The 23,692-nt window shown below is 42.4% G+C and overlaps 1 protein-coding gene across 1 annotated transcript; it reads right to left on the bottom strand.

Moving 5' to 3' along the window:
- Positions 1-4,014: 4,014 nt before the first annotated feature.
- Positions 4,015-22,941, bottom strand: LOC123775275 (bicaudal D-related protein homolog). The gene is made up of 13 exons (XM_069311514.1): positions 22,836-22,941; positions 21,293-21,300; positions 20,830-20,933; positions 18,770-18,881; positions 16,856-16,972; positions 13,301-13,447; positions 11,775-11,922; positions 11,282-11,403; positions 7,616-7,747; positions 6,956-7,156; positions 6,476-6,610; positions 5,919-6,071; positions 4,015-5,744 (listed from the first exon to the last, which is right to left on the bottom strand). Exons 1-13 carry the CDS (start codon positions 22,939-22,941, stop codon positions 5,541-5,543), a joined length of 1,689 nt encoding a protein of 562 aa, XP_069167615.1. The 3' UTR covers positions 4,015-5,540.
- Between the last annotated feature and the right edge of the window lie 751 nt (positions 22,942-23,692).

Genomic DNA, 23,692 nt, shown 5'->3' with positions numbered 1-23,692 from the left:
ATTATACCTGGTTGATGGGGTTCTGGGAGTTCTACTTCTCCCCTAGAAGTAGTTCTTCTACTACTGACTTGTGAGAGTTTGGTCCAGCTTCATCATCCCAAGTGTCCCAACACACTAGTGGACACTGAACATCTCCTTAACATTCTAGCTTTACTTCAATAGTTGTGTTGCAAGTGCTGGTTGGCTGCTGCTTCCAGACGAGGTCTTCTCTCTCCACCTGAGACGGTGGCCGCAGCCTAGCACACACACACACACACACACACACACACACACACACACACACACACACACACACACACACACACACACACACACACACACACACACACACATGCCTCGCTTCTCATGTTCTCTTTACAACTATTACAACTAGATTCTGCTAAAGAACCATTAGGGATATGCTAGGCAATCCTTATGTTGCTTGGAGCGGCCCGCAGGCCCACATACCCACCACAGCCCGGTTGGTCCGGCACTCCTTGGTTATGTATAGTACAAATTAAATCCCATGTGTTATCATTACGATAGTACAACCATCATGATGATAACAGTGAAAATGACAATAATATGTAACTCTGGCAGCCCTAATTCTCTCTACTTAGCTGGTAAGGGGATAGAGGTGGAGGGCGTCCACCGGCCACCCTCCGCTGTCAGTGTTGAGGTCGCTACTGACCAGTGACGCTCCTAGTCCCACCTTCCACACGCTCACTCTCCCTTGGCTGCAGAAGAAGTGAGCCGTAATGTTATTACCTGCTGGATGGGGGTTCTGTGAGTTCGTCTATTCCCCAGGCCGGGCTTGACTTGTGAGAGCTTGGTTCAACCGCTTGTTAAACTGCTCTATTGCCATTTCAAGTCCCCACGTAACACTTGGGCAGCGTTTTCCAACTTCATTTTTTTTTACTGCGAACCGCAGCCAGAACTGCATTTTGTATTGCTACCAAGTATGCCTGTGTAATAAATCCCTGTGAACTATGTTCCTTTATTTATTATTGACACGTGATAAATACATATTTATGTATGGAACTTATTCAATTAAATTTCATATTTCTATTTTTAGGAAGAATATAGAAAAATAAAAAATACATTTTGTATAAAATTCTAGTGAAAAAGACACAGTAAACATTATATATATTTCTAATTTTTATTTAATGAAGATGTTCGTAAGTAGTTGATTCCAATTTGGAACACAGGAAGACAATGCTACGCGCATATCTGGAGCATATTCCCATATTGTGTGATGGCTGCTGCTTGGCCATAGTAGCTTGCACCTTACAGATTAAATACTTAATCCATCTCCAATATAGCAAAAATCAACAATTTAATAAATATGCATAAACAGAGGACGATTGACAAACCGCCAGCTTCCTGACCCCGTCGACGGCACTAGAGACAGTGGTCCTCTGGTAAAACATTGTTTAAGGGGTATAAGAAGAAGACTACGGTGTTTATGCTAGAGTTTATTGCACTAGTATACAGATGCTTCATCATCCCAAGTGTCCCAACACACTAGTGGACACTGAACATCTCCTTAACATTCTAGCTTTACTTCAATAGTTGTGTTGCAAGTGCTGGTTAGATGCTGCTGCTTCCAGACGAGGTCTTCTCTCTCCACCTGAGACGGTGGCCGCAGCCTAGCACACACACACACACACACATGCCTCGCTTCTCATGTTCTCTTTACAACTATTACAACTAGATTCTGCTAAAGAACCATTAGGGATATGCTAGGCAATCCTTATGTGAACCTGTTAACAGCTATCAATAATCTCACTGAGACAATAGGATACTGCTGGACGGATACATATAAATATATATTTAAGGCATTCATTTTGTTCATCTCCCCAAAAACGTACATCTTTTACTTGACTAACATGTAAAAAGTTATGATGCATCGTAGTGCAATGAGAAAATCATAGCTTAAAAAAGTAAAATAAGGCCCAATTATCCTTCGAGAAGTGAGAGAGATAATGGTCAGAATGTCCAAGTCCCCCTGCACAAAACCCGGTATAGAAAATAGAGGATATGTAGGGGACACTGCTAGAAACCACACTAGTTTGTCTTTATGCTGAATTGCTAGTGATTAAATATACAGTGCTTTCATATCATTGCTTTGGAATGGTCACTCGGGAGGACAGTGCGAGTTTCCTACACTTGTAATGTCACAACTTATTATATCTTTGTGCCTTATTGAAGCCATGCAATTATGGCTTGCAATATTGATATACATAATTCCCTTTCTCGGAAACAGGGGGCATGGTAGGCTTATCGAGGTCCCATAAGACCAACTCCTGACCCTCCCCAGGATGCAACCCACAACAGCCAGCTAACTCCCGGGCATCTATTTCACCGCTTCATTAATAGCGGCATTGGGTGAAAGGAGGGACCATTCGTGCAACCATTACATACGTTCAAGAAAATGAACAAATCCATCAAATCCTCCGAGGTGACCAGAGCGGCTTCCGCGGGTGTCGCCCGCACCTCCTCCCACCTACTGTGTGGCTCTTGGTATATACAAGTGCTTTATTTACATCTAGTTAGTGAGAGAAAAGAAACCCAGACAGGAATTACATTCCGGATAATTTTCACCTTAGTTACTGGGAATTACTTAAACCTATTCAAACAATGGAATTAACACATGGAATGTCTGAGGTGCTCAGCTTTTATATTTTATGTATATATGTAGATGTATGGATTATGCTTGAATGTATGTACGCATATATTTATATACACACATGTGTTTTTTTTAATTTTAAGCGAATTTAAAAATTATAATTTATATCAAGCGTGCCAGGGATTTAGTGTGTATGACTCGAGTCAATAAAAGCAGATTTATATTAATACGTCAAGAAATGATGCAAAGTCACAACAAAACCAATTGACAATGAGGTGGCCAAGTTTGAAGTTGGAGAGGGAAGAAGAGGCAGGTAGGGAGAGGCCCCAGATGGCGTGTGTAATGCGGAAATAACAACCTGTGTTATCCACGAGTCCAGTTAGCCAGAGACATCTTCCGTCACAAGCCAAAGGCGATCAATATTTTTGGAGGAGTTTCAAGTACGTGGCTATTAGAACCACTGATCAACACCCTCAACACCTGGATTGTAGCCGCCAAGACGACTCTATGCTAACTCTGTAACTCAGGATCGTAAACAAGAAAAATAATTATTTAAAAAGAATTAAACGTTCAAAAGGGTAGCTTTCCTGTTACTTCCTGAGTCGATAGACACTGGCCTTTCTATCGCAGGAAAATTGTATATAAGGAATATTCAGGTTTTCGAGGGAAGAAACCATAGGATTGTGGACGATAATGACAGAGAAGCAAACACTTACTATCAAAGAAACCGCGCATGAGCCTAAGTCGCGTCCATATACGCAGGAAGACCAACAGGCGCCTGTGACTTTGGTCCGTTTGCAACCTAGGAACTCATATGGACTCTATAAACAGGCTAAACGAAATCAATATACGATGAGGTTAATAAATTCTTGTCAAAATTTGATAACGTTTTTTTTCCGAGGTCCACGTACTATCCCAGGAGGTTTTAGGGGGACTGGCAAGAGACACTATCACCGAGACAGAGTATAGTGCATGCAGCCACATTCCTCGCACTGGGATAAACACTGCATAAACTACTTCGAATTTGTAACTTAGCAAAGAGGAGTTCAAAAAAGATTATAGAAGAGAAAATATAACACACTAGAGATCTGGAATATTGTGATAATGTTAGCGAAGGCAAATCCAAATTAAAATATCTTAATCAGAAGAGCTACACTATAGTTTTGTGTTGTTGTGGTGTACAGACTAGTGAGTTTGTCCACAGACAGCAACAGTAGTACATATCTCATGTAAGCCAAGTAGAGCTCAATATATCACAGCTAAGTATTATAACTAAAATAACTATCAATATAAAATAAATTTATTATATTTTAAAATTATATATATATATATATATATATATATATATATATATATATATATATATATATAATATATATATATATATATATATATATATATATATATATATATATATATATATATATATATATATATATATTTCATCTATGTTTTAAGAAAAACTAATTTTCCCAGCTTGTTCAACTTGTATCAGTGTGACTCTTGTAACAAGTCCAAGACACGTCCAGCACACACAAGATTCACGACCATTATAGCCTGGGATGGTCAGCAACAACACTTACCACTGATGCCAGCTTAATCCGAACTCTACACGCTTCGTTATACTGTACTTAAGGCCAGACATGATCAAAGCTGACAAAACTAGGATTAAAGCTTAGGACCCAACTCAAGTTAATAGTAAATGCGTGTGTCGACGATACGTTCTGACGCAATACGCCAAGTTTGTTCATATTTTCTGTTGTTTTGGCTGCGGAGCGCACACGAACACTGGTGGCGGGAGGAGACAGGTCCCATCCACCACATGAAATCAATCGTTAAAACGTTCGTTTATTGCGAGACAAATAGATTATGAAGTACTCATTGCAGCAGCAGCAATGTTCAACACTCCAATCAAACTGGCCAAATACTAATGAACTTATCGATAGCTGTTTCTTAAAGTGTACTGGACAAATTAAGGATGTGTTGGATGGGACTGGCAGCCCCCAGTAACACATATTAAGTATCTCCAACAACCTTCCCACGTGCTCTTATTCGCCTTGATTTGTTTTGATTTGGCAGACTTGTCTGCCATACGTCAGTGTGGCAAAGAGTGCAAGGAGAGTAAAGAAGTTTGGAAATAACTCACGTCATCCAGAACTTTTAAGTTTTCGTTACAATGGAGGAAAAAAACAGCCTCACTGCGAGCATCTAGACCCTTCTCATCAGACGTAATTTGTCCTTTTTAAAGGAGGTATTAAGAGTTGATCACTTCTATAAAAGACGCTTCAAGTTCAAGTTATAGAAAATGTGGCTTGATGTCAACTAAGACGGAAATACTGGAGAGTTGCAGGCAGCGAGAAAAAGGTCCAGTGTGGGCCAGAAGAATGACGGCAACAGCAAGGCGTTCTTTCCGGGAAACCCACAATAGTCCAAGCTGTCTGAGGTGGGTCTTCTAATATTACATGGACGGGAGAGGTTGTGATAGTGAGCCCAGTGTTGTGATGGTTCCTGACGTGGGTTTGGGTGTTGTCAGTGGGCCACTGGAGAAAGAGTGGTGCAGCTGGCCACTGCATCCATATACTCTGGAGACTCTACATTATAGCTGCAGGCTGCCAGTGGTTGCAGATGTTTGGTGGACCAAACTCTCACAAGTCATGTCTGGCCTCGGGCCGGGCTTGGGGAGTAGAAGAACCCCAGAACCCCATCAACCAGGTATCAACCAGATGACTGCGAGGTTACTGAAGATGAAGACGGTACTCTTGTGGACATCAGCATAAACTTCATTGCTCGAAATATTATACTAGATATGATTTGAGGTGTTTTTACACTTTTTTTTTGCAGTTGAAGATGAGAGTAGTCTGTTGGGATAATATGAGGTTGCTGGAGATGACAAAGTTGGTGATAACGAAGGTAACCGGAAGGCGTCTTGAGGTTACCGCTTGAGGGTAGTGAGAATGGAAAAGAGGCGAGAGTTCTTCCTGGGAGAGGTCTTGCCACTACACGAGGAGTCAGAGTCGCTGGCATTGGCAGCCTGTCGTCGGGCAGCAGCAGCGGCAGCAGCTGCCGCTCCTCCTCCCATCTCAAGCTTGCTTAGTTTTCGCCTCATCTGCTCGTCCAACAGCTGTTGCATGTCCACCTGTATACAAATGTTACATGTCAATCTATGCACACACACACATGTACTGTATTATAAATAAATTAAAATGTAACTAGCACAAGTGCCTGTATAAAAAAAGATAGCACCATTACATTGGTAAATACATGAACACGAACAAGAAGACCAATACAGGTTGAAGAGAAGCACAATCACCTGCCACTGCTCCAGCTGCTGGGAGAGCTCCACCTTCTGCTGGATGGCCTCCATGAGCTGAGAGTTGATCTGCATCACATCAATCCTGGTTCTCGCCAACTCAATCTCGCAGGCGTTCTTGCGGGCCACTGCGTTGTCCCGCATGTCCCAGGCCTGCGGGGCGGAGGTTTGTTATTGGCTGTGCTCACAGGGGATTGTCTGCTGCTGTCTGCTCTCCTCCCTACACAATGCACTCTCACTTATCGTCTCTTTACATCCTCTTACCACGCTCTATCTTCCCTTCCCTCTACACCTCCCTCCTACACTGTTCTCCCAAAGCTCCTCTCGCTTATTCTACCAACCGCTTACATTATTTCACTGCCTGTCCTCTTCTTTTAAACCAATTCTTTATACAAATTTTTACTCCTACGAGTTTCCTTCCTATTTCGTATTCTTCTTCCATTCCACAGCCTTTCCATTCAACGCTTGTTATTCCCTTTCACCTCTTCCTCTATTCTTCTCTCCCTATCCCTTCATCTGCTTCCCTCATGCCTACTCTACCCTTCACTCTGCCTCACCTTCTTGATGAGCTCGTCCTTTGCCAGGTGGGTGTTGCTAAGGTCATGCTTGAGGTTGTCCCGCTGTTCAGCCACGGCCTTGAGCTGAGCCTCGCCGAGTGTCAGCTGGTGGCCCAGGTCGGCGGCCTCCTCCGTCTGCAACACAACCATTGTGTTCGTGAATGAGCAACATTTGGGCACGCGAACAGGTTATACAAATGATTTGCCTAAGATTTTGATTTCAGTGTACGTTTAGCGAATACGCCAAGGTCATTGTTATGTTCTTAGTGTATTTATCATGTAAGAAGTGTAGACAGCAAGTTTCACACAATTTATGAAAATAAGTAAAACAAAGTGAGATTATTTATGTAAATAAACAACTGAAACAACCAATGAATATAGTGTAATGAATAACAAAAATATTTATACCAACGAGTTATACCTTCAAGTACAACAAATCTGAGCCTCTATCATTGGAAAATGTTTGCTTGAGCACCTCACCTTGCCCTTGAGTTTATCCTTCACGTCAGCAAGTTCGATGTTGAGCTTGTCGACGGCTTCCAGCGCCCTGTGGACCTCCTGCTCCAGCTGCAGTCTGTCCTCGCTGCGGCCACAGGAGGCACACTCGCCCTGGGCCTCCCGCCGCAGGAGGTCTCTGACCAGGCCCCGTAGCTCGCGCACCACCCCGCCCAGCACGCCGCTCTGAGGGGGGCAGCAGAAGGCTGGGTCACGATACATGTTTATTATAACATGATAAACGACTCCTAAGAGAGAGATCCATTCTCTTGAGCGGATCTCCTTCCTGAGGACTGATTGAGCATTTGACAAGGTACGACAACGGGAATCACTTTAGAGAAAATGTTTACCACTTAAATTGCTACTTGTTTCTCATATGGATATGAAGCTGGGTCGCCTGTGCAGTCTTTATGACTGCACACGCTCAAATATATCGACCCAGTGCAAACTAACAATTACTTAAAAACAAATTTTCTTGGACAATGAAAATTATACATTAGCAATATTTTGGCCAAAATGCTTTTGTTCAGTGTATGTTCTTTAATACTCTCCTTGCATCCCCGATTGAGATGACCATAAATGTCATCATTTAAACGGCTGGACAAGAGTAAGAGTTTGGGTGAGGGTGGGCAGCGATGACCTTACCTTCAGTTTATCCGGCGAGAGTTCATCGGAGGAGTTGGTGGAGAGAGAGGTGAGGGAGTTCCTCCGTCTGTGTCTTAGCTGGTCGATCATCACTCGAACCTGACCGATCACGTCCACAACCTCCTGCCGCAGCTGTAAACCACCAAAGGTCAAGGTTATAGCCATTTCACTGCCTACCATAACCAAAGGTCAAGGTTATAGCCACTTCACTACCTACCACAACCAAAGGTTAAGGTTATAGCCACTTCACTGCCTACCACAACCAAAGGTTAAGGTTATAGCCACTTCACTACCTACCACAACCAAAGGTTAAGGTTATAGCCACTTCACTGCCTACCACAACCAAAGGTCAAGGTTATAGCCACTTCACTACCTACCACAACCAAAGGTTAAGGTTATAGCCACTTCACTGCCTACCACAACCAAAGGTTAAGGTTATAGCCACTTCACTGCCTACCACAACCAAAGGTCAAGGTTATAGCCACTTCACTGCCTACCACAACCAAAGGTCAAGGTTATAGCCACTTCACTACCTACCACAACCAAAGGTTAAGGTTATAGCCACTTCACTGCCTACCACAACCAAAGGTTAAGGTTATAGCCACTTCACTACCTACCACAACCAAAGGTTAAGGTTATAGCCACTTCACTGCCTACCACAACCAAAGGTCAAGGTTATAGCCACTTCACTACCTACCACAACCAAAGGTTAAGGTTATAGCCACTTCACTGCCTACCACAACCAAAGGTTAAGGTTATAGCCACTTCACTGCCTACCACAACCAAAGGTCAAGGTTATAGCCACTTCACTGCCTACCACAACCAAAGGTTAAGGTTATAGCCACTTCACTACCTATCACAACCAAAGGTCAAGGTTATAGCCACTTCACTACCTACCACAACCAAAGATTACGGTTATAGCCACTTCACAACCTACCACAACCACCATACAACTCCCTCCTGCAAGTTAATACACAAAACCATGCAAGTAGGTCAAAGACTCCCCCAATTATAGTTTACATCTGACCTCAACAGTTTTACTACCCGTAAATAACTCTCATCAACTAACCTAACCCTTCACACTTGAAATAACTTGATAAGGGGTCTTGGATGAGCCCAAATGTCTTCACTTTCCTTTATAATCACATGTGCGTGTTAGGTTATTTGTGTTCAACAGAATTACTGGGGCATGTTCTCTGCCAACCCGTTCTCGCAAATTTAATAAGTCAATATTGACTTATTAAATATGTGCATAGGTGACATACTTAACATAATAGTTTCCCTTGAAAAGATTCATAGAAAACACCGACCTTACCTAACCTACTTAGTATGTTATCTCTGCACTACTAAGTACATTACATTGTTTCCCGACGCCAAAGGCGCTAATTAAATACTGTGTAGCCAATTTACATTGTACAATGAGCTGCGAACTCACTCACGGTGTTCACTCTATTAAATACTATTGAGGGTACAGAGACCAGCATTTACACTCACTCTTACATACCTCTTATACACCTTATATTTATATACCAGTTGATTGACAGTCGAGAGGCGGGACCAAAGAGCCAAAGCTCAACCCCCGCAAGCACAACTAAATGAGTACCTCTCTCTCCCACGCAGCTCACAAGTCTCCTTCCATTGACTACTATCGTCTACTTTCATTTCACATTTAATTCTCAAAGAAACGCTATTTCTAATGAAACTTCTAAGCACGTATAAAAAAATTACCGGCCTATCTACTAGGATCTTTCTGAACAATGCTCTGAACACACGTGTTCAGAGTTAAGAACTCTGAACACATCGTGATCAAGAACTAAGTTCTGACTTGAACACACTAGCTTTCCTAAAACCTCCCAATTACTTGTGAATACTGAAATATTAAACCAAAACTTAATGAACTGTGAGGTTTCGGTTCTAAACTTCTAAAGTATAGAAGTTCTATATCTCTATGTTATACCCCTAACTATTATATATTAAGATAATCAACTTTCCTAATGATACTGCCACTACGCCCCGATTTCAATAACAAGCAACATCTTAAGACATCATTAATTCATAACTCCACAGTCGTCCAGACTCGAGTCTCCCCAAATGAGGACATTTTTGCCAACACACTAAAACATGATTAAGGACTAAGAGAAGGCCTCTCTAGCTACACAAACATGATGTCAAAAGATATCTTAATTTCTAAGAAACTTACCGATGCTCGTCGTGTTCACCGCACAGCTATGAATTCATGGCAAATACAAATATGCCGACCTATGAAAGTATTCTTGTTGATACAACTAGGAAGCTCACACAGACATGCTACTCTACTACAGCCTAAACATTTAGTCAGAGATCTTACAGTAGATGAGTGGACAGTAGTCACTAATGAACTAATCCATCGGGGTGACGTAGTGATGCAGCCTAAACCATGATCAGTTAGCATCTACGGTACAGTATTACTAAATGTGTGAACAATTAAATCTACTATAGGATTAGGATTCATAGCTACATAAAAGTACATGTATTTCTATGTAACAAAACTGACGGTGCATCTTCATACAGAAATCTAGCAAAACTTTGAAGGTAATACCTGAGAAAAATGAAAGCTTCACAAGCATCGAGGCATAAAGTGACTTTCAGCAACTAACATGTTAATTCAGGGCATAAAGTATAGGCATAAAGCCTTGAATTCAATAAACATGGAAGCCGAGTGAATGCACGACTATCAATTCATTTTTGTTAGCACTACAAAACTACTGAACTAAAAAGTGTATCTGAGGTGAAGCTAGGCTACTACAGTGCTGCTTGGTGCCAGCTACATTACAGCCTAATACAGCAGGCTGGTAGTGGGGTGGTGTCACTTACAGAAGTTGTGCCCTTGAAAAGAAACAAAGAATTGAAATTAGACAATGACAACAAAAATGCCACACATGCACTCAAGATAATTGCTCTCTGGTCTATCTAAACTAAAATAAAATAAAAAAAACACCACACTACAAATCACATTTAGACACAAATGTGTAAAAAATTGAGCTTGAGCAATTTGAGATTCAGGAAAAGCAATAATTAAACACACATTCACTAGGAATTCACAATAGCGTGACATATCTGTATGAAAATCATTGTAGCAGGCCGTGGCTCCAAGCAGTGTCCTCGCGCCTTAAAGGTTCCGAAATAAGCTAACACTTGAGAGCCATATAAGGCACATTATAGTATTTGCACAGGTGAGAAAAGTCTCTCACACAGTCACACACAATGCTTTATGAGACGCCCATGGCCTAAAAGTTAGGACAATTTATCACGATTTGAGATTCAAGAGCTATTGTTAGTTGTCTTGAAAAAAAAACTGAAAGGGTGGGTAAAATGAAAGAGCCAAATGCTAGGAAGAAATATGGTGACTCTGGACACACGTCATTAGTTTGTGAATAAAACCTGGTTCACCAAAGACGTCGGTGGATAGAGGTGTTAGGCAAGACATAACTTGGATGTTAGCATCGTAAATAACAGCTACAGAACACATTATAGCACTCAGTAAAGAAAGGTGGAAGGACATGTCTGGTAGGGCCACTGAAGAAGGGTGGAATGAGCTGTGAACGATCATTAGTGAGGGGGGGGGGGGAAACGGGCGTTTAAGGAGGCAGACAGCTACAAAAGTTCGAAGTGGACGGCGGTGCTCACCATCTTGAGTGACTCTGAGTCAGTAGACGGGTAGAGGACTGGGTCGTCGCACTCGATAATGTCGTCCTCATCCAGATCGAGGAGATTCTCTGGTATACTGGGATGAGAGTGCGGTCGAGAGACTGAGGGAGAGAGAAGCACACGTTAACTCTTGCATCACTATCACTACAACAATAGGACACTTAACAGTCAATGAGACGAGCCTCATAAGACAGCGTGAATTTTAATGCATATAGGACACAGTTCCTGGATTATTGACTAAACCTTAAAATGTAGGATCTTTATCAGCGGTTAACGGGCTTGGGGAGAAGAAGAACTCCCATAAACCCCATCAACCAGGTATCAACCAGGTATCAACCAGGTATCAACCAGGTATCAACCAGGTATCAACCAGGTATCAAGCAGGCTAAAAATCACCGTACTAAAAATTGTGACACTAAAGCTCCGAAATCATCTCAAGATAACCTCAAGATAACTATGAGTTGCCACTCACCTTCATGGTCGCTCATGTCTATCTCGTTTTGGAGGGAGGTGTGACCCATGGAGGGGGAGGAGGAGTTCCTGCTGTAGGCCTCCAGACGGTCCGTCAGCGAGAGGTTGGTGTGCCGTAAGTCATCCAGATCTCTATCTCTGTTCCGCAGCTGTAGGAGAGACTGCCAGGTAAGGCCAAGGACAAACATCACTTCTTCCTTCCCAATACTCTGGGAGCTACATAAATACATAAGCTTAACGAGATAACATTTAATAGATATTAAAGACAAGCATCACTTATAGCATGTATTTCAACAATTTAACAAATAATAGTTCAGTAACTTCAATTTAATACCAGGCTATCATTCATCTTTTAAAAATAAAGACCATTTAATCTTACAAACAAAACGGGCAAGTCAGTTTTGGAATAGCCAATTTGTATAATGCAATCTAAGAAAATATATCAGTTTTAAGCACTCATTGTTCATCAACACGATCCCCCACTCCATAATCTGTCTCTACAGCATGAAGGTGCCCAAGCTACGTGAATGAAGGGTTTTAGTGACAGGTAACGTTACCACCTACTGTATGTACGTCTATGCATTGGACAAACTAGCTTATCTCTACATTTTTAATGTCTGGAAGACATTTTGTAAGCGCTAACCAGCGTCCAAATCACTATACAATCCGTCCTCTTAATAGAACGTTGCGTTTTGACGTATACTCTATCCAAGGCACTCCAAGGCACGCGTTTTGACGTATACTCTATCCAAGGCACTCCAAGGCACGCGTTTTGACGTATACTCTATCCAAGGCACTCCAAGGCACGCGTTTTGACGTATACTCTATCCAAGGCACTCCAAGGCATGCGTTTTGACGTATACTCTATCCAAGGCACGCGTTTTGACGTATACTCTATCCAAGGCACTCCAAGGCACGCGTTTTGACGTATACTCTATCTACAAGTCAAGCCTGGCCTCGGGCCGGGCGTGGAGAGAAGAACAACTCCCAGAACCCCATCAACCAGGTATCAACCAGGCTAAAAATCGCCGTACTAAAAATTGGTAGCGGCTCGCAAAATCGACATACTGTCCCGTTTTCTGTTTTGGGGCCGCTGGTAGGTTAGGATAAGGGCACTTTAGTACGACAGTTTCTTGACGTTGAGAAACCTTTTTTTTCCAACGCTACCATTTTTAAGTACGACAATTTTTGGCCTTATCTTGAGGTTATCTTGAGATGATTTCGGGGCTTTAGTGTCCCCGCGGCCCGGTCCTCGACGAGGCCTCCACCCCCATGAAGCAGCCCGTGAGAGCTGACTAACACCCAGGTACCTATTTACTGCTAGGTAACAGGGGCATAGGGTGAAAGAAACTCTGCCCATTGTTTCTGCCTCGTGCGGGAATCGAACCCGCGCTACAGAATTGCGAGTCCTGCGCCTTAAGTACAGTATGCGTCAAAATGCGACGTTCTGTTAGAAGGACGAGTTGTTGCTGGATCCTCGGGGTCACTCTTTGACCGTCTTTCTGCCAGTCCAGACAGAATACTCACCATTGCCTCTTGCTCTCTTGACTGCTTCTCCAGCATCACCAGCCTGTCAGAAGTGGCGTCCAGGTTGGAGCTGAGACCTTCCCGCTCATCCATCAGGCTGTCTATCCTGCGCTCCAAGTCCATTTTCTGCTCCGTCAGCATGTTGATCTGTAGTAACCAAACGCGTGAATAATAACCAAAAATATATACAGATAGGTCATCACAATCACTAAATATTGGTCTGGTCTGGTGTTGGGCTTAAGGCCTATCTAACTCTGGAGGATTTAAAGGTGGTGTTATTAGACGAAGTATATACTCATCCCATACTTTTGAGAGAGAACTCTATCTACGTTTGAGAGAGAACTCTATCAACATCAGAGGCCCGAGACTGTTCAACACGCTTCCACTACACATAAGAGGCATAACTGGCCGACCCCTCACAGTGTTCAAGAGAGAACTGGATAAGCACCTCCAAAGGATACCTGATCAACCAGGCTGTGACTCATACGTCAGGCTGCGAGCAGCCGCGTCCAACAGCCTGGTTGATCAGTCCGGCAACCAGGAGGCCTGGTCGACGACCGGGCCGCGGGGACGCTAAGCCCCGGAAGCACCTCAAGGTAACCTCAAGGTATCCCTGAATATACTACACGACTACCGGAATCTCTTAGCGTATATACACCGAGAAACGACGTATATATTATTTCCTAAACTTCTGCATATAGCTAGGTGACTAAAGTATTCTTTTTTTTAAATTATAATTAAACATTTTTACTTGCGAAACAAAGAGTGGAGGACAGTGACAAGTATTACGAGGGCTACAGGGATAGAATTCACAGCTTACAGACTGTTTGCCTTTTTCGTGCCATTCCTTTATAGTTTTATACAAAATATTCCTTCTAACTTATATATGTTCTTTCTAACTCAAGTTTCGTGCATTCCTATAAATTCATGTTATTGTGATAGCGGATCCGTGCTCACTTTTAAGACCACACTGAAGGCCATTGCATTTAAATTTAGGAAATATGCAAATTACAAATTTCTCCTAAATGCCAGTTGTCTGCTGAAATATAAAGATCTTAGGCGTTCCTACAGAATGTCTTACAATAATCATGGTATGTTGGTCTCAAATTAAATTATTTGTATTGTCTTAGTAATTTGAATTTTTTTTTGCTAATATTGACCACTCAAAATTGCAAGCAATATTTTATTGTTTGTCTTATTTACTTCTTTTTTGCCTAAAAAACTTTAATTGTTAAGTTTTAAATTAAGTAGACTTGATTCCAGATCATATAAAGATTAAGGATGTGTTATGTCTCACTATACAAGGTAGAGATCTTTAAATAAAGTTTATTATAGGCTTCCTGTTTTATTACTGTATCAGTAATGTACACACTACACTACACTATTTGTTCATCACTAATGTCGTTGGTGCTGTAACAATGACCACTCTATACACTCTTTTTCATTTCTTAGGCCATATAGACATGGCTGTTTTTTATTATATATAATAATGTATAAGTACAATGATCACTAGGTTATTATTATTTACTTTTCTTATATAAACTTATACATTATTAATTTTATACATGGATTTTATACACTAATTATAAATGTACAACCATTTACGAGTAAGTTACTAATTGATTTTTATGACAGGTGATGCCTCGACACTTGCCGCCTGGGATACATTTACATAGCGCATCTGTGCTCAGTTTTAAGACCACACTGGAGGCCATTGCATATAAATTGACGAAATATCCAAATTACAAATTTCTCATAAATGCCAGTTGTCTGCTGAAATATAAAGATCTTAGGGTTCCTACAGAATGTCTTACAATAATCATGCTGTAGCCTACTATACAATTTTAACCGTAAACTTTGTAAAAAAAACTATATCAATGTTGATGTAAGTGTAGTAAGTAAGCTATGTACTATAAGACGTAACGCTACCTACCTTATTACCTTTGTCAACGCAACAAGGCAATTTCGACAAGAACCTTCTCGCCCCCTTTCTCTCAGCCTCTTAACCCCCCCCCCCCTTTCATTACCCACAATCCACAACCCCCCTCCCCACCCCGTAATCTTCTAGCACCTTTTTATTTATTTCTATAGTTGTTTTTTTATTTCTCTAGTTAGTTCTATTTCTATTGGTTTTTATTTCTATATATTTCTACAGTTTACCATTATTTGGTAAACACAAATAATGCAAGTTGTGGGCCACACTTTGCAACACATTAAGTAGAGAGGGGAAGACACTGTAGGATCAACACAGTGTTCTTCACACGAGTGTACAAGAAGTACACTCTACAAAGTTTTGAGTTGTGCACTTTGGAACACGGAAAGTGGTTTTTATTATTATTTTTTACACAAGTGAGCACAGGAAAAAAAATGACTAAAAGCGGTTGTGCAATTTTTCTCATGAAAGTATACGGTTTTGTACTTTATGACATTAACAGTTATAAACAGTCATTTGCAGGTAGACAGATTTACAGCACGCGTCGAACTATTACAGCATACAGGCAAACTGCGGACCTAAGTGTGGAATTCAGAATGCAGTTCCATAAAACCAATTGGAGTCCAAATGGTTAATTAGGGGTGTTTGGAATTGAGAATGAATGACAGCAGATGGCTTACTCTTAATCAAACCTGAACTTTTTGTTCGACATTCTAATCAGTCTTGAAGTACCGAAGTACGTGAGTAATTATCATAAGAAGGCACCAAGACTAGCGTTACCGAAGTGGCTTCCCAATACGGTGGTTATAAGTCAATTTAAAATTAGTAAAAAGATCACATAATTTTCACATAATAATGGAGGCATCAGATACAGTGCCTCCATTTCTGTGTATCAGAAATATACTTAATTCGTTATAGTTGTCCCTAAGCTGCTTATGAAGTATAACACATACCATCCAGGAGGACTGAAGAGTGTTCCTTCGAGATAAAAACTTGTATCATAATGATGATCCTCACTTTTGATTTGTTAACGCGCACAATATACTAGCCTAGCCTTGTTGTTGTTAAAGATTCGCTACCTGGAACAAAAAGTTCCAAGTAACATGGGCTATGGTGAGCCCGTAGATAGCCTAGCCATATAAATGTCAAGCTGCCTGCAGAAAATACAAGACAACTCTCTAGGGAAGGGGGGGGGGGTAGAAATAGCCTAAGCTTCTGTATTCCTTTGAGATGTATTTTTTCTTGTCTCAATAAACATACTTGAACTTGAAGGAGAACTCTTCACAACCTTTCCATCGGTGTAGATAGGTTACAACTTGATTGACGATTGATGAAGATTAAGCCATCCAAGAGGTGGCACGGGCATGAATCCTTAAAGTTCAAAGGACGATTGTGTCAGATGATAGGCAGGCTGCCGATGAGTGCCTCTTACACCCGCAGCTTATCTACAAAGTCCCATTACTACTGCTTACCGTGATCAACGCTAATAGCCTGGAGGACACCATGGGTAGGCGCTAGCGTGATTTTGCCGCCATACAGCGGCATACCATACAGTATGGCGTGCCATACCCACCATACATACGCTGTATGTAATGCCATATAGCGTGCCCAACAATACCCACCTCCTCCCGGAGCACCTCCAGCGTCGACACCTGCTCCGTCATGTTGGACTTGCGCACATTAAACTGGTCCCGCAGGTGCTGCAGCTGTAGTTCCAACTGCTGCTCATGCTTGGACGACTGCCGGAGGAGAGACACATGTTACTACCCTCACATGTGGCCACTTTACCCATGAACACACATGCTAAACATCTGTATATTATAGGTTATACGAATACCAAGTATTAGTGCTGCTCACGATATGGGTCATATCAGTCGATTTGCATATTAACTTAAAATTAGTTATTTTCTTAAACTTTAGGTACCAACATAACTTACATGAAATTATTTAACTTTCAAATATCTATTTGGTAATTTATCATAGAAAATGGGAGGTAGATATCAAAAGTAGCCAATCAAATCAATATATAGAAAACTTAATACTAGATGTCGTATACTTAAAACATATTATCACTAAACCAATTAAATTAAAAGTTGCATTACTTACACAGCTAAATGTAAAACTAACAGTAAAGATTATACACTTTACTTCAATAATTGCAAACCACTAAAATAGATGAAATTCCTGAGTAGAAGGAATATTATAAAGCATGAAACAAAATGTGGCATGAATTTCACTTGACAATCAAATCAGAAATCAAAATGAGGTGATATATCAATGAGAAAATAATTCTGGGGCACTGGTTCGAGCCTCCAGAACCCCCCAGTGAATTCTGTAGAGTTCCAGGTTGGTTGGCTTTTGTCCTATCGTGGGTGAGTGGGTCAAGGCAGGTGTCTGGGAATCACCAGAACGCTGGTTCAAGTCACCTTAATGCCCCAAAATGATTTCCTCATATATATATATATATATATATATATATATATATATATATATATATATATATATATATATATATATATAGCAATACTTCGCCTCCACTTAACACTCAAACAAAAGATTACCTTCCTTGTAACTTGACTCTCAAGTTCCAGTTAGTTGACTTAAGTTCTTGTTAGTCGACTCTCAACTTCCAGTTATTTGAATTTAAAGTTTCAGTAACTTGACTGACAAGTTCTAACAACTTGACTCTGAAGTTTTAGTTAAAATAACTTCCTGGGGCTGACCCGTCGAAGAATCAGTTTGGTAACTCCCTCTGGTGTCTTAGGGGCTGACAGTCTTATCAACCAGACTGTTGGGTGCTTGTAACTCGTAGCCTGACGAAGGCTTCCCCCTGCGCGGGGGGAAGCCTTCGTCAAGCTCCCTTAGCTCCCTTAAGGGCCTCGTAGCCTGGTGGATAGCGCGCAGGACTCGTAATTCTGCGGCGCGGGTTCGATTCCCGCACGAGGCAGAAACAAATGGGCCAAGTTTCTTTCACCCTATGCCCCTGTTATCTAGCAGTAAATAGGTAGCTGGGAGTTAGTCAGCTGTCACGGGCTGCTTCCTGGGGGTGGAGGCCTGGTCGAGGACCGGGCCGCGGGGACACGAAAGCCCCGAAATCATCTCAAGATAACCACAAGATAGCCTGTGATGAGCAGGGACTTAGATGACCAGGTATCCTTAGTATGTGTTTATGGAGATAACTTATGACCACAAAGGTCTATTGGTAATTCTTGTTTATGTTTCGCGGGAATGTGTTGAAGCACCTTGAGCCTTGTTGACCGAATTACCTCTTAGTGCACGTAAAGCGCATCTTCCTTGCAGTTATCTTGCGATGATTTCGGGGCTCAGCGTCCCCGCGGCCCGGTCCTCGACCAGGCCTCCTTTATTCATTCATTCATGTTTCTCTCTCTTGCTAGCCTGCGTAGCGTAGCGTGGAGTACAGCGTGATGGATTTCAAGTTAACAAGTTGAGTAACTTCTTCTAGACCTAGCCCTTGAGCAGCAGATTGAGTACCCCTCAACCCCTCAAATGAGGAAACACTTATATGTGAGACTCACCTCTTTGAGTTGAGTGGTGAGTCGTTGGTTCTGCTCGGTGAGTTGGTCAATGAGTTGACTCTTATCCCTCTCCGTCTGTTTGATGCTGTCCCTCTCCTCATGCAGCTCACCCCTGAGGGAGACATGAGGCAGTGAGAGGCTGGGAGTGATTGATTGATAAAGATTAAGCCACCCAAGAGGTGGCACGGGCTTGAATAGCCCGTTAGTGGTGGCCCTTTTGAGCCATTACCAGTATCAAGAGCTGATACTGGAGTTCTGTGGAGGTGTGACTGCACCCTGCGTGACGGAAAATGTCTCCCGTATGAATGTGTTAAGACTAAGACTAAGACTAAGATGAAGCCACCCAAAAGGTGGCACGGGCATGAATAGCCCGTCAGTGGTGGCCCTTTTGAGCCATTACCAGTATCAGTAGATGATACTGGAGATCTGTGGAGGTGCGACTGCACCCTGCGTGACGGGAGATGTCTCCCGTAAGGCTGGGAGGGAGGGAGGGAGTTATCAAGGAAAAGCGCCAAGCCATTACGACTATTTAGCACTGGGAAGGGGTCAGGATATGGATTTGGGATGGGACGGAGGGGAAGGAATGGTGCCCAACCACTTGGACGGTCGGGGGATTGAACGACGACCTGCATGAAGCGAGACCGTCGCTCTACCGTCCAGCCCAAGTGGTTAGAGGCTGGGAGAGCCAAGCAAGGGGTGGAGGGGGGGGGAGGTAGATGAGATGGGGGGTGAGAGTGAGGCACCCCATCATGAACCACATTAAAACAAAACAAAAGAGATTACTGAGCGTCACAGTTACAAGGTTATCGCGAATAACCGAACTCAATTACGGGCTCACCATAGTCCGTGCTACATGGACACTTCGTTCTGAGTAGCTAAATCTAAAGCAACAACATTACTGAGCGGGTTTTCGGCCTTCGGTACAGTCCTTCCTCAGAGGGAAATAGAATATGAGAGAGGGAGGGAGGGAGAGGTTGTGAGGTCATCTACCTCACACAGGTAGCAACCCCCCCCCCCCCCAAGAGGAAACGGGCCAGATTCACGAAGCAGTTACGCAAGCACTTACAAACGTGTACATCTTTCCTCAATCTTTGACGGCTTTGGTTACATTTATTTAACAATTTACAAGCATGAAAACTTCCCATTCAACTGTTGTTATTGTTATAAACCGCCTCCTGGTGCTTCGGAGCTTATTAACTGTTTAATAATTGTAAACAAAGCCGCCAAAGATTAAGAAAATAAGCACAGGTCCGTAAGTGCTTGCGTAACTGCTTCGAGAATCTGGCCCCAGGTCACCTGACTACCAGACAAAGCGAGGATAAAACTTTATCTCTTAAAGAAAAAAGGGATAAAATAAATATTAAAGATATTTAATATAGATAAGATAAGAGAGCTATTGGAAAACTAAACAAATATGATCTTTTATAGCTGAATTGTGGATGAAATATAGAGCATAACAACGAAAGGTTGGCAATTTTTATCCCAAAATTACCAACAGTCGGATATGGTTCCACAGAAAACGGGTTAATTGGATAGTAGACTAAGGTAAAAAAAAACAGAAATTAAACATCCCATGACGGTGGGTACTAATCTTACTATGTATATTGGCGCGCTATACTGGAGCTTAGATGTGAATCTAATTTGTACATACCAAGGCTAACGTTAAGGCTACAGGCACATTAGTTAATCAAGGCTGACTCAATCACATTTCGCTTAACAAATTACTTTATATATCAGCCACAATTTCGCTAAAAATGAGAATATTTCTTGAGTTTTTCAACAGCTCCTTGTCTTTAATATTTATTTTATCCCTTCACATAACCCCATCAACGTACTCGTGAGCTCTCATGACCCCATCAAAGTATTCATGACCCCATCAAAGTATTCATGACCCCATCAAAGTACTCATGACCCCATCAAAGTACTCATGACCCCATCAAAGTACTCATGACCCCATCAAAGTACTCATGACCCCATCAAAGTATTCATGACCCCAACAAAGTACTCATGAGCTCTCATGACCCCATCAAAGTACTCATGACCCCAACACGGAGACTTACTTGACACTCTGCAAGTCGATGGTGAGTTCCTGTATTCTGACTTCATATTCGCTCTCTGTAGAAGTCAACTTTCGTCTCAAACTGTGTTTCTCTTGCTCCAACACCTGTGGGAGAGGGAGGTTAGTTAGTCTTGCTTCGCTCAGTATCAGGAAATGTATATGTTTATCTATATAAATGTATATATGACAGAGGCCTGGTCGACGACCGGGCCGCGGGGACGCTAAGCCCCGGAAGCACCTCAAGGTAACCTCAAGGTAACCATCTCTCAGAATGTTTGGTAATACGTTTATTGCTTGTGATGTGTGTCTATGTATGTATTAACACGATGTACTGAACGGGGTGAGAATAGCTTGAGCTACCTCATCCCTTGGTGTGTATTTTACCTCAATAAACTTCTTTCTATTTCAATTTCGCTCAGTATCTACAACACCACATCAATCGTATTATGTATAAAAGAACATACCTTGAACACTGTTTATGTAGGACAGACGTAAATCCATGTAAATATGTAGGTTTGATTAGCATTTTAAAAGCACTACAATCACCTTCTGTGGTGGATGGTTCAATAAAACATTGAGTTATATCAGTGTTATATATTGCTATACTATGTATAACAGACCTCTAATCCTGTCCATGGAGGACAAGAAGGTGTATAATATGTTGGTTACCATTGTAAATGGCTAGTCTCGTCTGTGGTAGAAAAACAACTACTACTGCTACTACTATTAAATAATAATAATAATAATAATAATAATAATAATAATAATAATAATAATAATAATAATAATAATAAATACAGAAATCCCATTAATGTGGAACATATATACAGTATCAATGAGTAAATCCCCCAGGGCTGTGCGGTGGGGATGAACCTACGACACTCCCCTTCCACCTGAGTGCTTGTGGGTCATACGTCAAAACTTGGACGTGCTTCAGTAGGAGCCTCCAGACTACCTGTGATTTCAGTAGAAATCCGCTTGCATGACTTTTTCACGAGTTAGTGATGGTCTAGTGGTAGAGTACGCGACTGGCAGTACCTTGGTCGGAGGTTCGCGTCCATCTCACAGCCCTGGTGGACTTATTTCAATAATAATAGTAATAATTCACAATAAAGTCCAACAACGACTACACCCTTCACATTCCTCCTTTGTCCTACGTCTCTCCCGCTCCACTCCCCCTCCCTATCACCATTTTCACTCCCCTTCGCAGCACCCCCCCCCATGCTCCTCATCCCTCCCCCCCCTGCACCTCATCCCTCCCCCCCCCTCTTCCACCCCCTCCCCCTCATTCATCAGCTATCAGTGGCCGCTACTAAGCCGGAGCCAATTATAAATTCAAGGGAAGACCAGGTCCTTACCGGAGGCCTTGGTCTATATCAGGTCGAGGCTGAGGAGGGGCTATCGTGCCATCTCTCAAGCTTGCGAGGTCACGCTGACAATATGTATGAGCTTACACACTTGAAAGATGACAGTGGCCTTTTGTTCCCGCCAAACACACACCGAAACTACGACGTTGGTATAACCTTCGAACAAGTTTTAACACCTAACCAGTTATAACAACCAATATAGCAAGTTGTAACAACGTTCTAATACGTCATAAACACGTTAAGCCAAGACGTAACAAGTTTATTACAAGTTGTAACAAGCGGAAAATAGAGACAGTTTCGTTTTGTGTTTCCAGGGTTATGAGCTGTCTTACCCCAAGCTTGAGCTTGGGGTAAGACAGTGGCAAGTTGTGTGACCGTACAAACTTGGGATAAAACTGCAGTGTTCCAGCTTTGCATGGATCAGTAGGCCTACCACAGTGTTGTCAGGTTCATATCACTCGTCTACACCCACACGGGCAGTGTCTCACTGAGTCCCTCCCCTTCCCCCTTTGTCACCCGTGTCCTTCTGTTCCCCTTCACTACTCCCCCTTCACCCCCCCTTGCACCAGCTCCCCCCTACGTCCCTGACTGCAACAGTCTCCCCTCCCCCTCCCCTCAACACCAGGTGAGAGGCAATTACCTCGTTCCCACAGGTAAAGGCACATATCACGCTCGACAAACAAGTCTTTAATTAGAAGGGTGTGGCACTCCTGCGGAGTGACCATCGGGTGCCACTCCACGTACATGGTGGCACTCCCTCACTACGTGTAAACGACGTGAAAAAAAAGATATATGACGCATTATTGAACACAATGTCAGCGAAAGTCCAGTTCTCAATGACTGACACCAAATGGCATGAGATACCTGGAACTTTGTAACTAATTCACCAACGGATACTAGAAGCTATCCTCACAGTCTATCCAAAGGTAGCTAGTGCAGGCTACTAGACTTAACTCGTACCCTTTGTATGACCAACCAGTCTACGAGATGATATCAAGTGAACGTATAGATGATACCTATAGATGATAGATGATATCTATCTCTTGGTCTACACTCCGCAACCTCTCATACAGATTAGTGTATGAGAGCCCGCGAATTTCCCTGGGGTCAGGTCCCGGGTCACCACGCGGGCTCAGCTTCCCATTCTCTTTTGTCGATAAACCACTCTGGATAATTCTTACAACCAGTCTAGTTTGTTACATTAGATTGGCATCAGTCTTGTTTACATAAGCTTGTCAGGGAAACCAAAATCACGCTGTCCACTGTGGTGTCGCCCGTCCTCACTGCTAGTGTAGGTTATGATGCCTTTTTCAGGCCGAAAGATAAGGGACAGACTAAGTGTTCCCTGAGGTGCCGTTAGGTCACAGGGCTTTTAATCTATGGATTGTTTCTTCCTGTTGGGAAGTCAGGGCGAGACCTGCAACCTTATCTGCTCTACAGGACCTGCCTCCACGTCACACACCAACTTTACAGGAACTTCCCTTCACCCGCACACAC

This window comes from Procambarus clarkii, chromosome 70 (assembly GCF_040958095.1).
Source record: "Procambarus clarkii isolate CNS0578487 chromosome 70, FALCON_Pclarkii_2.0, whole genome shotgun sequence".
NCBI classification, from domain to species: Eukaryota; Metazoa; Arthropoda; class Malacostraca; order Decapoda; family Cambaridae; genus Procambarus; species Procambarus clarkii.
This window is presented reverse-complemented; position numbering and strand designations above follow the sequence as displayed.

Bases quoted from the DNA above. Each gene is read 5' to 3' on its own strand.
- LOC123775275 (XM_069311514.1), bottom strand. From the start codon at position 22,941: ATGTACGTGGAGTGGCACCCGATGGTCACTCCGCAGGAGTGCCACACC. The intron at 11,404-11,774 runs GTGAGTGGCAAC...TCTCTCCCTCAG, and splicing joins AGACATGAGCGACCATGAAG to TCTCTCGACCGCACTCTCAT. The intron at 7,748-11,281 runs GTGAGCACCGCC...GGTGGTTTACAG, and splicing joins ACTCAGAGTCACTCAAGATG to CTGCGGCAGGAGGTTGTGGA.